This window comes from Cnephaeus nilssonii (genome assembly GCF_951640355.1).
Source record: "Cnephaeus nilssonii genome assembly, chromosome: 12".
Taxonomy (NCBI): Eukaryota; Metazoa; Chordata; class Mammalia; order Chiroptera; family Vespertilionidae; genus Cnephaeus; species Cnephaeus nilssonii.
This window is the reverse complement of record NC_137083.1, coordinates 77,619,334-77,633,088: the sequence shown is the minus strand read 5'-3', so window position 1 is coordinate 77,633,088 and position 13,755 is coordinate 77,619,334. Positions and strand designations below refer to the sequence as shown.

General features: G+C 59.0%; 1 protein-coding gene across 9 annotated transcripts in view; it reads left to right on the top strand.

The window, feature by feature from the left end:
* The window catches only part of PRKAG2 (protein kinase AMP-activated non-catalytic subunit gamma 2), a 217,531-nt gene that overhangs the window by 85,830 nt on the left and 117,946 nt on the right, over positions 1 to 13,755 (top strand). The window contains exon 1 of one of the 9 annotated variants that reach the window (XM_079786671.1): positions 199 to 1,806. The exons of the other annotated variants lie outside the window; for them this stretch is intronic. Coding sequence (XP_079642797.1) covers positions 1,713 to 1,806 — 94 coding nt within the window. The 5' untranslated portion in view covers positions 199 to 1,712. Of the gene's footprint in view, positions 1 to 198; positions 1,807 to 13,755 lie in introns of those variants that run through there. 9 annotated transcript variants of the gene reach the window in all.

Sequence of the window (13,755 nt, the reverse complement as noted above, 5' to 3'; positions counted from 1 at the left end):
ACAGCTGGATAGATTTTTTTTAAAAAAAGGAACTCTAAATGTGGAACTCCAAACCTACCTAGTCTTTTTCAGAGTTAATCGCAGTAAATTCGGGCTGAGATATTTAGCCACAGAGATAACCCATAGAATATTGGGGAGTTGGCTGGAGTAGGTTTACACCTTGTTTCTGGAAGTTCGGCTCCTCCCGGTGGGGGGGGGGGGGGGGGAGGGCAGGGCCTGGCCTCTCTCCTTTCCTTCAACCCTCAGGGCCAGCTCACCTCTCCGTGCTGGGCCATAGGACCACCCCCACCCCCCATTGGTGCTGACATTCTTGCCACTTAACCTCATTCTCATACAGCTTCTTTATGAGCTAGTGTTGCTTAACAGCTTATCATTGTCTCTCCAAGTCCTTGGGGAATTCCTCGAGGGTGAGGCCTATTTGGTGTGTGCGTTCAGACATCCTTGCTGCAAATGTTGGACCACTGAGCTGCCCTTCGGCCCAGCAGGAACGGAAAGGCACACTGAGCAGCCACCGGAAGTTCCGGCTGAGAAATAGAGTAGATCTTACCATGTCCACGGCTCCTCTTGGTTCACAGAGGGGGAAACTGAGGCCCGTGGGCGGGAAGAAACTTTCTCAAGGTCAGGACGCAGGTCAGCAGGTCCTGTACCTTCCTGTAGTCTAGTGAAGACATCGGAGTACGGGGGAGTGGGGAAACTGTTTTCCCTCTCTTGTGGTTTTACAGTTGCAAAACACCAGCTAAAAGCTTTTTGGTTTGTTTAATTAGGTCGTGGGTTTGGCTTAGAATTCTAGCCCTGGTTCTGACATTACCTGCAGGACCTTGGATCAGTCCCATCTCCTTCCCAAGCCTCAGTTTCCCCATCTGTACTGGAAGGGGTTGGATCAGACCCGCTTTACAACCTCTCCCGAGCTCTGTCGTGCTGCAGTTCTTAGCAGATTTGCATTTGCTGACCCTTCCTGTGAATCCCAGGGGCCCCAGGTCCCCCACTTACAGGTGGTCTTGTCTCTTTCGTCGCAAGGAGCCCTGCGCTGGAGTAGATTCAGCGATTTCCAGGGACATGTGACTTCTCCGCGGAGAAGCGCCAGAGCCTTCTGAGCCCCTGGAACACATGAATCAAAATAGTTGTGTGATGTCATGTCATAATGGGAGTGCACTCCGGCCAATTGGTGCCAAGGATTTGTCTGCCCAGCGTGGTTTCCTTTTACAGTCTTTTTAAAGAGACATCCGCAGACCCGCACATGACCAGCGGGCCCGTGCGCCGTTTGCCTATTTCGTCCTCCCTCCTCTCTTACTGTAAAGGAGGAGAAACCCCCGGGGTGTCGGAGCACACAGCTGACCTGAACTCACAAACAAACCCGCGGGCGGGCGAGGCTCTGCCTGTGCTTCCGGCGGCTCCTGCCCGCTCCAGGCCAGCGGGCTGCCCCAGCTGCTGCGGCCCGAGTCCTGCGGGAGGAAGGGCTGCACGGGGGTCACCACCCTGTGTGTCCTGAGGCTGCGTCCCGGAGAGGGACCCGTCCTACGTTAGCCTCAGGGCCCCCCGGCAGTTCGCTGGGGCTCCCGCTGTCTCTGAGCTCTTGGTGGCCGAGGCTGCCGGGCGCCAGACACCTGCTGGCTGATGCTGCACCTCTCCTGGCCCCCCGCCGCCTGGGGCTGAAGGCGGTCCCGAGGGTCCTGGTATGGTCACCTGCCGCCGCCCCTTGGCCACAGCTCCTCATGAAGCGCTTCGGCAGTCTCCGGGGGAAGAAGAAGCACAAGGAGACGAACCGCAGCACCGAGAGGCGCCAGTCGGAGCCCCATGGCCTTTTTGGTAGGACGCTGCCCTTTGCCCTTTGCCCTGTTCTCTGCTGGGCAGGCGGGGGAGGGAGACCCCAGGGCGTGTGTGTGTGTGTGTGTGTGTGTGTGTGTGTGTGTGTGTGCAGGGTGCAGCCTCGCCCTGTAGCCGTGGGTGTGATTGCTGGGCAGCAGTGAGGAGCAGATGGGTGTGTTTGGGGTGTGCTTCCCTATTGATGGCAACGCAGCTGCCACGAGCTGCCCCACCGCCTTTCTCTGCCGCCACCACCGCTCTTGCCCCCCGGGCCTAGTGAGGTTAGTGATCGGTTGGAAGTCATTCATTTGGGCAAAGCCAGCGGCTTGGGGAAAGTAAGGGTGGATGGGAACTGCTTTTCGGCTGTTAGAAGTGATGTGTGTGTGTAGAGGAGCCGAGCGGCGGGGACTAGGGGAGGAATTCTACGGCCGCCTTCGTCCCGTGGTTGAGCAGTCGGGCCCCTCCGGATCCATGTGAGGGGACCAGCACCTGCCCGGCCTGTGTCCCTGGGGAGAGGAGCTTGCTTTGTAGGCTCCCTGGCTTCTGGGGCCTCCTGCAGCTCCTCCAGGCGCAGAGGTTGGGCCCAGGGAGCTGGAAGGTGGGGGAGCATCTCCGGTTGGGGGTGCCCGTGGACTGTGGTTGGGGTGGGCTGTGCCCGTGTGGCTGGAGCCAGGCAGGTGGGTTCCGAAGCATTCTTAGCTCCCTGGAGCCTGCGAGACCTGCCACTCAAATGGGATGGGAGCTTCCTTCTGTCAGAACGGGGGTCACCCTGCTGGTACGACACAGGTAGTCCCGAGCGCCCCCTGCCAGATGGAACAGGCTCACACACCCAGTGGTGCTAACGACCAGACAGCAAGGGGTGTGTCAAACGTCGTGTCCCTTGAGTGGAATGTGACATGTGTTAATGTGTGGTAGGGAGACAGCTTTGGCAAAACATCTGGGCAGAACATGAAAAGTGGGATCGCAAGACAAGAAAAAGGCAATTAGAAGACTTGCCTACGTCCATCCTAGCTATGTTCAGTTTATCCAGTTGCTTGCAGACGGCGGGCCTTGTGTGACGTTGGTGACCCTGTGCGGTGTGAGCGGGGGACGCGGCAGCTCTGGGGTTCAGGGAGTTCTGCGTCTTGGGGAGGAACTGGGGAAGCTGTCTAACTGGATACAACGGTGAATTATATAGGAACACAGTCGGTGCCTCGCCCTAACCAACGGAGGAGTCACAGACACCGGGGCTGGATTCGCAGACAAGGTTTCAAAAGGAGCCCTACTTTAAATAATAAAGTAATAAACCCTTCGTTGCTCTAGCATTCAGTCTGGACCTACTGTTACACTAAAAGCCAGGTTTTGCTCATAGGGAGGGCGGGCCCATTATTCAAGGCCTCTGACGTGCTTGCCCGACGGCAGTTTCTCCCCTTGGGAGTTAAATCTGGCGGCCCCCGGTCTGCTCCTCTTCTGAGAGCAACACTGATATTTGCATGTCGACCAAGTCTTGCAAGCGCTCACATGCAAATGCCGGCGCTGACCACAGGGTCAGGGAAATCAAGGCTCCCTGCAGAACCCTCCTCTGGGATTTGGGGAGTCGGCTGAGGCCACTCGAGGTGACCGGAGCCCAGGTATCCAGGTGTGACTGATTTTCCTGAGTCTCCGTGAGCGGAACCAGGAGCAAGGCCAGGTGGCCGGTGTTGGCCCCTCTGACGGCGCCTGGCCTGGCGGTGACGAGTGAGGGCCGAACAGAGACGGCGGACTGAGCGCTCTCTCCCGGCTCCCTGCCTGTGCAAACCTGGCCCACCTTCCAAGACCCAGGTGAACCATCGCTGCCTCCACAACCACCCCATCGCCCGCCTGGGACTTCCTGGCTGGTCAGGGACCGGGCCCGCGCCCCCAAAGGAGCGTTTCACCCATCGTTCTAACCCAGCATCTGTGGCACCACGAGCTGTCCCTGCGGGATGGCTGGTTGCGGGCGGAGGGGAGGAGCCACCCCACGATTGCCCGTGCTTCTCGCGGAAGCTTCCGGGCTTGGGTCTTAAATTCCCCTCCCCGCCTCGCTCTCCTTCCTCTGGTTACTCCTGTCGCCAAGGGAGCCGCAGAGGAGTCTCTTCCTCCCCTAAGGAAGTTTCCCCGAGGGCGTGAGAGTGTCCGTCTTTTCCGGGTCCTCCATTTCCCCCGGATCAAGCGCACTTAGGCGGTCGGGCGTGGATTCTTGGGCCCTTTTGCTGCTTCTGTGGCTGGTTCAGTCTCTTCCAGGAATCGTCACTGCCCCGCGGCAGTGGGAGGCGGGGCCCTCCTCAGGGGACAAGGTACACGTGGCTTCCTCGCCGGTTTCCCTGCAGTTCCTCAGATTGAGAGACACGCCTTCTTTGTTGCACACACACACACACACACACACGCACACGCACACGCACACGCACACACGCACACATGCACGCACGCATGGCTGACCCCGAATCAAGGTGGGCAGGTCAGCATCTGTATGTGCCTTTGGGTGGCATTTTTGTTCAGCAGTATGTGGCTCTCCTTGGAATTTTGAACACTTCACACCTTGTGATGAAACACCCTGATTCCTGCCCTGGCCGGCGGGGCTCAGTCGGTTGAGCGTCGTCCTGTGCACAGAAAGGTCGCTGGTTCAATTCCCGGGCAGTGCACAGACCCAGGTTGCAGGTTCAGTCCCTGGTCAGGGTGCATGTGGGAGGCAACTGATCGGTGTTCCTCTCTCACATCGATGTTTCTCTCCCCTCCTTTCCTCTCTAAAATCAGTGAAAAACATATTTTAAAAAAAGTTCTGATTCAGGAAAAGCCCATCCCTTTGGGCCTCAACGTTTAGCTGCACCCCTGGCTTCCGGGCACGGGCCCCTCTAGTTCTCACGCCCGCAGGGTAGACAGCAACAGTTCTGACTTAGCCTTTTCTCTCGGCCTCTGTGGTCAACGGAGCTGCAGGGTGTGTGGACGGCGAGCATGTGGCAATCGCAGTAAAAATAGAAAAGGGCCCCGGCCGGTTTGGCTTCGTGGTTGCGGTGTCAGCCACGGGCTGAGGGGCTGAGGGCTCGGCTCCCAGTCAAGGGCACATACTTCAGTTGCAGGTTCAGTCCTGTTTGGGCGGGAGCTGGAGGTAGCCAGGCGATGTGCCTCATCCACATCGATATTTCTCTCTCTCTTCCACTCTCTAAACATCAATGGAGAAAAAATATCCTCGCTCCTTGGGTGAGTGAGGATTTAAAAAAAAGACAAGGAAAATTCGGAGGGGATTATGCTAATCAGAAAAAAGAAAGGAAATGACTGTAGCAGCTTTTCCGCCCTCTGCAATCAGAGGGGAGCTGTAAAGAACAATCTCCAGTTGACAAAGACCCCTCTGAGGGGGCACTGGAGGCAGGACGCGCCAGGTGCTTCGGGGGCTGACACCCGTCCCCATGCCGCTGGCGTCCGCAGACACCCAGACCAGAACCGACGGTGAGTCCTGGCTTGAGGCCGCACCTCCCTTCCCGTCTGCCCTCAGAGGGATGAACAGACAACCGGTTCTGGAGCAGCACTCCAGAGGTCCTCGTGCCCAGGCGCACTCGTCCCCCAACACTGCCTTCCCAGGCGCCGGTCCGGTTAGGGCGTCGGGGCGCTTGGCCTCACGCAGCAGGCAGAGCTGGAGAGTGAAGGCTGCTGTCCATTCTGACCCCCTCGGCTCCCCACCCGGCCCCTCCAGGTCTCCCCACCTGCCTGCCTGGCTCCTGGAGTCCCGAGTGGGGTTGCCTCGAAAGATCCCAAAATGTATTCATTCAAATCTATGTGTTCAGCTTTTTATAATGGACATTTGCAAGCAGATGGACAAGTAGAGAGACTGGTGTGCTGGTGCCCACCGTTAGGTTCAACAGTGGCCAACGCTCTGGCAGTCCCGCCAGCGCCCGAGCGTCCGCTCTGTGCCAGCCCCGGGGGCACCGCGGAGCAGGACACCAGCCCCCTCCCGGGGCACACACCTTCTTAAATTGGGGTAAACACACAGGACAAGACTCACTGTCTTGGCTGTTTATAAGTGCTCAGTTCAGGAGCACTGAGTGCATTTACACCTGCTGGGCAGCCATCGCCACCATCCATCCCCAGAACTTCCCATCACCCCCCACTCCACAGCAACTCCCTTCTGTCCACCCCCAGCCCCTGGCACCCCTTCCACCTCCTGCCTCGATCAACTGGCGCCTCGAGGTGCCTGTATGAGTGGAGTCAGTGTTTGTCCTCAGGATCTGGTTTGTTCCACAGACGGTCGTCTGCGATGCCAGGTGGTGGCGAGTGCTGTGGACGAGTGGGGGGGGGGGGGGGCTGGGCAGGGCTCCCCTGCTGACCTGGCGTGACAGGAGGGAGTGGGCCCTGTGGGCATCTGGGGTAGGTCCTTCCAGGCCTCAGCGGGAGACCACGGTGTGTTGCAGGCACACGAGAGGCCGGTGTGGCCGGACAGCAGGAAGCAGAGCGGAGCGCCAGGTCAGGGCCCAGGTGGGAGGGCGGCCTGGAAGCCAAGTTATTCTCCACTGGGGGTGTGGAGGGAGGGCTGGGCTTGTACCTGCGCAGAGGAGCCCGGGGTCCTGGGAAGAGCACTGCTGGGCTCTGAGGACCCTGGGACAGTGAGGGCGGCGCCGGGACAGGAGCCGGGCCCCCAGCCCCCACAGGTCCGGACCCCTGATCTCTCTGCCCTGGAGGTGCTGCGTCTCCTTGGCAAGCCTGGGGCTGGGGGTGGGGCAGATGCTATAACAGTCATGGTGGGTGTTTGGGATCAGAGGGGCGCATTCCCCAGTGCCCCAAGGAGAGCACAGGATTTAGGGACCCTGAGCTCGGCTAGAAGTCACAAGAGGCCCTTAGGTCCACTGAGCCCTGTCTGCCCCCACAAGGTCCATCTGCCCCCCCAAGCCCCATCTCCCCCCCCCCCGAAGCTCCGTCTGCCCCCCTGAGCCCCGTCTGCCCCCCTGAGCCCCATCTGTCTCCCCTGAGCCCTGTCTGCCCCCCCTGAGCCCCGTCTGCTCCCTGAGCCCCGTCTGCCCCCTGAGCCCTGTCTGCCCCCCTGAGTCCTGTCTGCCCCCCTGAGCCCCGTCTGCCCCCCTGAGCCCCGTCTGCCCCCCTGAGCCCCGTCTGCCCCCCTGAGCCCCGTCTGTCCCTCCTGAGCCCCCTCTGCCCCCTCCCTGAGCCCCATCTGCCCCCCTGAGCCCCCGCTGCCCCCTCCCTGAGCCCCATCTGCCCCCCTGAGCCCCGTCTGCCCCCCTGAGCCCCGTCTGCCCCCTGAGCCCCGTCTGCCCCCTGAGCCCCGTCTAACCCCCCCTGAGCCCCGTCTGTCCCCCCTGAGCCCCCTCTGCCCCCCTGAGCCCCGTCTAACCCCCCCTGAGCCCCCTCTGCCCCCCTGAGCCCCGTCTAACCCCCCCCGAGCCCCGTCTGCCCCCCTGAGCCCCCGTCTGCCCCCTGAGCCCCGTCTGCCCCCTGAGCCCCGTCTGCCCCCTGAGCCCTGCTGGAAGAGCTCATAGGCTGCTGCACTGTTTCTCTGTGGAGCCGGTAGCAAACACTGCTTGGCGGCCCCTGGACAAGGGCCCCTCGCAGGCGGCAGGTGGGAGGCTTCCTGGAATGTCTGAGTTCCCACTGGGTCGGGGCCGGGGCCGGAGGGGACAGTGGTAGTGGGGCTGCCGCGCTCAGTGCCCAGAGAGCACATTAGGAAGGTCTGGAGACAGGGCTGGTGATGATGGGGGCAGTCAGCAAAGCTCGCTGTGCCAGCGAGGCTGTGAGAAACGGTTTCGGCAGCCGCTTTCCTCTGGGGAGCCCTGCGCGGAGAACCCCGACACTGGACAAAGGATTCCGGGACCACGGATGTCTGAAAGTGTCACAGACAGTAAGCCAGGATGGCAGAGCCTGCTGGGAGGAACAGAGAGATCAGGAGAAGGAAGGTCCGTGAAAGAGGATGAGTTTAGACCAGTGATGGCGAACCTATGACACGCATGTCAGCACTGACACGCGTAGCCATTTTTGATGACACGCGGCCGCATGCCGAGGATGAAACATTTGCGACTAGAGTCTTGGAGTTAGTTTTTTCCTCAAAGTGACACACTACCCGAGTTATGCTCAGTTTTTTGGCGAAGTTTGACACACCAAGCTCAAAAGGTTGCCCATCACTGGTTTAGACAGTGACTCTGCACAGTGATGGAGACTGTCCATGGCCTGTGACTGGGCTCCGGGCCGGAGAGCCAGGCTGGGTGGGCAGCTCCTGCTCTGACATGCAGACTCTCTGAGGCAGAGCCTGGCCGGGCTGGGGCTGAGGGCCCAGGAGCCTTGCCCTCAGAAAGCGACAGGTGGCCTCCGGCTTCTAGATAAGATCGAGAGCTTGTTGTATTTAACTAGAGGTCCAGTGCATGAATTTTATGCACAGGTAGGGTCTCTAGGCCTGGCTGGTGATCAGGGCCAATCAGGGCCTTCTGGCTGCTGGCTGGCGCCTTCCTTCGTTTTGCGCCGCCCCCTGGTGGTCAGCACATGTCATAACAAGCGATCGAACTCTCAGTCTCCCTGTCAAACTCCCAAGGGGACACTTTGCATATTAGCCTTTTATCTATAATAATAAAAGCATAATATGCTAATTAGACCAGACGTCCTTCTGGACAACCTTCCGGATGAAGCCAGGGCTTTGAGGGAAGCACAGGTCCTGGGTGCCAGAAGGAAGCCGGTGCCAGCAGCCGGGGGAAGGAAGGCCTACTCTTGCACGAATTTCATGCATCAGGCCTCTAGTGTATATAGAAGAGCAAGGCGCATTCTATCCTCAAGCAATAATTTGGTTTTTTAATGTATTTATTTATTAATGTATTTATTTATTTGCTTATTTATTTTGTTAATTCTCACCTGAAGATATTTTTTCCTTTGATTTTTAGAGAGAGTGGAAGGAAGGGAGGGAGGGGGTAGAGAGAGACATCAATATGAGAGAGACACATTGATTGGTTGCCTCCTGCCCAAACCCAGGTATGTGCCCTTGATGGGGAATTGAACCCAAGACCCTCTGGTGCATGGATTGACACTCTAACCACTGAACACACTGGCCAGGGCAATAATTTGTTTTAATGATTAAGGAGAAAATAATATGCAAAGTCCAAATATTCTCTGGAATGAATCAACATGGATGTTCCCTGAGGTCCAGGTTGGCTTCTTGTACCACTGTGGCCCGTGGCCCAGCCTTGGCCCTGGCACAGAAGGCTGCATGGGTATCGCATGGCAGTGGTAGTGGTCCAGGGTATAGGTCCCCGGGGGGAGCGTGTCCCCTCCTGCACAGGCCCCTGGTCAGACCTGTGGCCGGCCTTCAGAATCCAGCATGGGTGGTGGCAGCTCCTCCCCCTTCTCCTGCCACTTGCTGTGGCAGCCCCATCGCTCTGAGCCTGGCATCTCCTGTGTCACCCAGCGCCCGCCCAGGGTGGGCCCAACGTCTCCAGCTCTGATAGATAGACATGAGCTGTGGGAGGCCGTGCAGCAGCCGGCCAGGACCAGGAGAGAGTCGTCGGGGGCAGAGGAAAGCAGTGTGAGGAGGGAGGGGACCCGGAGCGCGGGCTGGTGGACGGGGCGTCACTGTTAGCCATTGATGATGTCTCGTGTGGTGGCTTCTGCAGGGTTTTACATTCGATAACTCGTCGAGGCAGGTAGAGAGGTGGTGGAGGTGGCGGAGGGGAACTGAGGCCCAGAGAGGCCCGGAGACCTGTCAGCCCCGTGTGGCCTGCGAAGGAGAGCTGAGGGCCAGCCCCGTCCAGCTGCGCGGGGCCAGTGCTCTCCGGGCGTGAGGTGGGCCACGGTCACCCCCTCCTGCAGTGACGTAAAAGCATCGTTTCTCTGTCCCATTCGTCCCCGACCCTCTGGCTGCCACCCCGGCCGGCCATGAGTCAGAGGGGATACTGAGTCAGAAGGCCCTCTGTCCTCTGCTCCTCATTCCTGGTGGCTCAGCCCGGCCACAGAGCAGCCCACGCTGGCCGATCGGACAACAGACGTGCTGTGGCCCGGAGGTCACCCCGACGGCTGTGGCCACGGCTGAGAGGAGCCCCGATGGCCCCACAGAAGTGAGCGTCACTGTCTTCAGGCCGAACCAGCTCCCGCCCCCAGGCACACGTAAGCCACCGGGGGTGACCCCTCACCTTCCGCAGCCCCGCCAGGGTCCCCCTTCTCCAGCCTCTGCTCCACCAACCTCCCTTCTCGGGATCACCCACAGCAGGGGTCCCCTCGCTGGCGGCGTTCTCTCTGAGTCCTCATGCCTCGGAACTGATAGCAGCCACGTGGGGCTTGGGCCTCCCTCCTGGGAGGTCCCACCCATAACAGACTACTTGGAACTCTCCCAGCGCCGGATGCCTTTGGCGTGGGCTTAACGATGCAGCGCTAACGTCCAGCCCCTTGTTCGTGTGTGTTTGACGGCGAGGACGCACACAGAAACAGTCCAAGCCAGAGAGCACGTCACTCCGTGCTCACGTAACCGCCACGCAGAGGAAGCCGTCTCCTCACACTCCCTTCCAGGCACGCCCCCACGGCCACTTGATCTGGTCTTGAACTTCATAGGCTGGGTCCAGACGAGATTTATTTTTTTGTCCGGCTTCTTTCGCGTGAGCTCTGGGAGATGCGACGAGGCCCCGGTTGTGGCTGAAGTCCACTCACTTGGTTGCTGGGTAACAAGGCTCCTTATCGGCAGGGACCGCAGTTCCATCCCGCTCCTGGGCCCGGGCGGTTCCCAGGCTGGGGCTCCCGCAGCTGCTGGGAACATCCCTGTGCGTTAACTCATTTCTGTTGGACACGTGCGAGGCCCGCTGGCTGTTGGGGAACGTGTGTGCCGCCTGGGTAGATATGTCAGCGTTAGTGTGTCGGCCTCGTGGGCTAGTCTGTAATCAGGTGCCGCGTCTCCATTTCCCGGGCTTCCTAGCCTCCTGCTCACCCTGCACAGCCAGCCGCCTCCACCCAGCACCCAGCACCCAGCGCCCAGCACCCAGCGCTGAGCAGATGCAGGTGCTTTTCCTCACCTGGTAGCTGAGGTGTTAGCATCAACCCCCGGGTTCCTCTCAGTGGCAGAGCCCAGCGCCCACAGCCTGCTAATTGCACACCCCGCGGACAGCAGACGGGGACCCCGGGGGTCGGGGCGGAGCTCCCGTTTCTGAGGCGGCATTCTTCCAGGGCTCAGCGTTTGGGATTTATTTATGACTGGGAACTGTAGCAGGACCTGGTTTGTAACCACCAGCTGTCGCCATAGCAACTCCTGGCTTACACAGCCTCTCGCTAAAAATAGATCACCTTCATCCCCAGGATAGAAAAATCTAAGAAAATCAAAGTGGGGGAGGGCTGGGTCCACCCAGCTGCAAGACCCCAGGCGGATTTCGAGGTTCAGTGTCATGGCTGCTCGGGGCCTTTTGAACCAGCTGGCCCCCCAAAAAGCAGACAGGGCCGGGTGGGGTGGCAAACTGGGCCACAGGGACCCTGAAGTTTCCATCACTTTAAACCTCGGCTGTCTTCTTCTCTATAGTCTGAACCACAAAATATAATAATAATAATTATAAACAATCTTATTGTGTTTGGACTTTATTCAGTTTCTTAATCTTTCATCTTAATTTTTCTATGAGATTGTAAATGGTTTCAAGGTCAAGGACTTAATTTGGGTGGTACAAGAACTCAAAATCCTGGCGTATGAAAAGGAGTTGAAAGAACTGGAGGTGCTGGCGTGGACAGCAGCGAGCTAATACTTGACGGGCTGCCCTGCCGAAGCAAAGAACTTGTTCCCCCTGTGAAAGATATGTATTTATTATTATTTGTTTAGTCCTCACCATTGATTTTTAGAGAGAGTGGAAGGGAGGGGGAAGGGGAGAGAGAAGCATCTATGTGAGAGAAACACATCGATTATTTGCAATTAGTTGCCTCCCGCTCAAGCTCTGACCAGAGCCAGGGATTGAACCTGTAACTGAGGTACATGCCCTTGACCAGGAATCAAACCCGGGACCCTTTGGTCAGAGGGCCGACGGTCTAACCACTGAGCAAACCAGCCAGGGCTATATGTATTTATATTTAACACATTTCACTGCGTTTTTCAAATCACAAAGTAAAATAACCCTTTTAAATGTTTGAAAGCTGCAAGACGTCCCCTAGAACCACGATTCACAACACCCTGATGTCTTTGTGAGCCTCTAACGCGCGCAGAGCTCTGGGGGTGACTGCTTTGGGAAGGGGGTGCCTGCAAGGACAGGGCCACTGTGTTAGCTGAGCGGCGGTGGTGGTCCTCCATAGGTGGCTGTGAAGACTCAGTGTGGCACCCTGAGCACCGGCCTTGCACACAGTAGGCCCTCAGCAGCGTGTTACCACAGCTGAGGGTGAGTTTTTGAGCACCAGGTGGGAGGTTTACTGAGCTCTTTCTCTCTGAGGTGGCTGAGATTCAGGCCGGAATAGAACACAGATGTGGTGAGAATGGGAAAGCTGCGTGACACGTGGGATGGTGGAGCCCGTGGCGCAGTAAGTAGCCGTCTGCGCACGGGCCAGGGCAGGCGGGGGCCCTGAGGTCCTTGGATTCGGACCTTTCTCGGGAGCCCCGCTCTGCCTCACTGGAGCCCTCCCTGCCCATGAGTCACACACGGCACCGTTAGAGATAAGCCCACTCCTTCGTGTTGCTTCGTTTAATTCTGGTGAAATGTACATAACATTATATGTACCGTTTCCACCCGAAGGGTTCAGTTCCATGGCGTTGAGCACATTCGCATTGCTGTGCAGCCATCATCATGTCCATCTCCCCAAGAAACTGTCCCCATTAAACGCTAACTCCCCACCCCGGCTCTCAGCCCAACACCCACCACTCCACTTCTGTCTCCACGAATCTGACGAGTCTGGTACCTCACGGGAGAGGAATGATAGTGTTTGTCTTTTTGTGTCCGCCGTCTTGCACTTAGCGTGCTGTCCTAGGTTCCTTCTTGTGGGGCGTGTGTCAGAGTCCCCTTCCTTCCTTCCTGAGGCGGAATCGTGCCCACTGTGTGTAGACGCCCCTTTTGCTCACCCGTTCATCCGTCGTGGACGGGGCCATCCTGTCCTCCCACCAAGACAGATCGCAGGCCCTTCGGGCAGGTTGGACCCTCATTCCTATTGGCCCAGGACCTCCCACATGGCCCCCCTCGTGCGCGGCCATATGAATGCCCCCCCCTCGTGCGCGGCCATATGAATGGCCCCACTGCTCCCAAGGCGACGCCCACGGGGGAGAGGGTCTCATGACACCCACCGCTGTGCTAACAAGAAGGTGCTGGGAGCCAAGGCCCCTCCGCACCCATTGCCGGCGCCTCAGGTCGGTGGGGTGAGGTCACAGCCACCTGCAGTGTGACCCGAGGGCAACAGAGAGCACCCACGTCCCCACAGTCTGACTTTCTAAAGGGACACGCTGGGTGCTCTGGGTCCTGCCAGCATCCTCTGCTACGCTGTCCCTCCAAGAGGCCTCTGTGCAAGCACTTCACGGTCAAGCTTGAATTAGCCTTCACACCAGAGGTGCTGGGAATGAGAGGACCTTGACCTTGAGTGCGGAGGTGTATGAGGTGGGAGCACTGGCCGTGGCCTGGGGAGGTGGCCGGGGGGGGGGGGGCCAGAGCCCTTAGAAGAGCTGATCGAGGGGGCCCCTGAAGCCGGGGAGGGAGCGTGGGACTTGGATGCGTGCCTGGCATTTGTCCCAGGTGAGGGAGGTCCAGCCCTGCTTCTGAGAGCCCCCTCCTTTCTTGGGTGCGACGCCTGGGGGAGGGGGAAGCTGCCTGGCCGAGGAGGCGCTACTCCTGGGCCGGCCAAGAGGACTAAGAAGGGCGCTGGGGACCAGGAGGGCCTGGCGTTCGTTTGGCTTGCTTGGCTGAAACGTGGCCCACAGGTGCCTTCTAGATGGAGCAGAGGAAGGTGTGCAAGAGCTGAGGGAGGTTGGGACCGGAGCACAGATCACCATGTGCTGGTGAGACCTGCTCACCCGCCCCCAGCGGGAGGGTCCAGAGG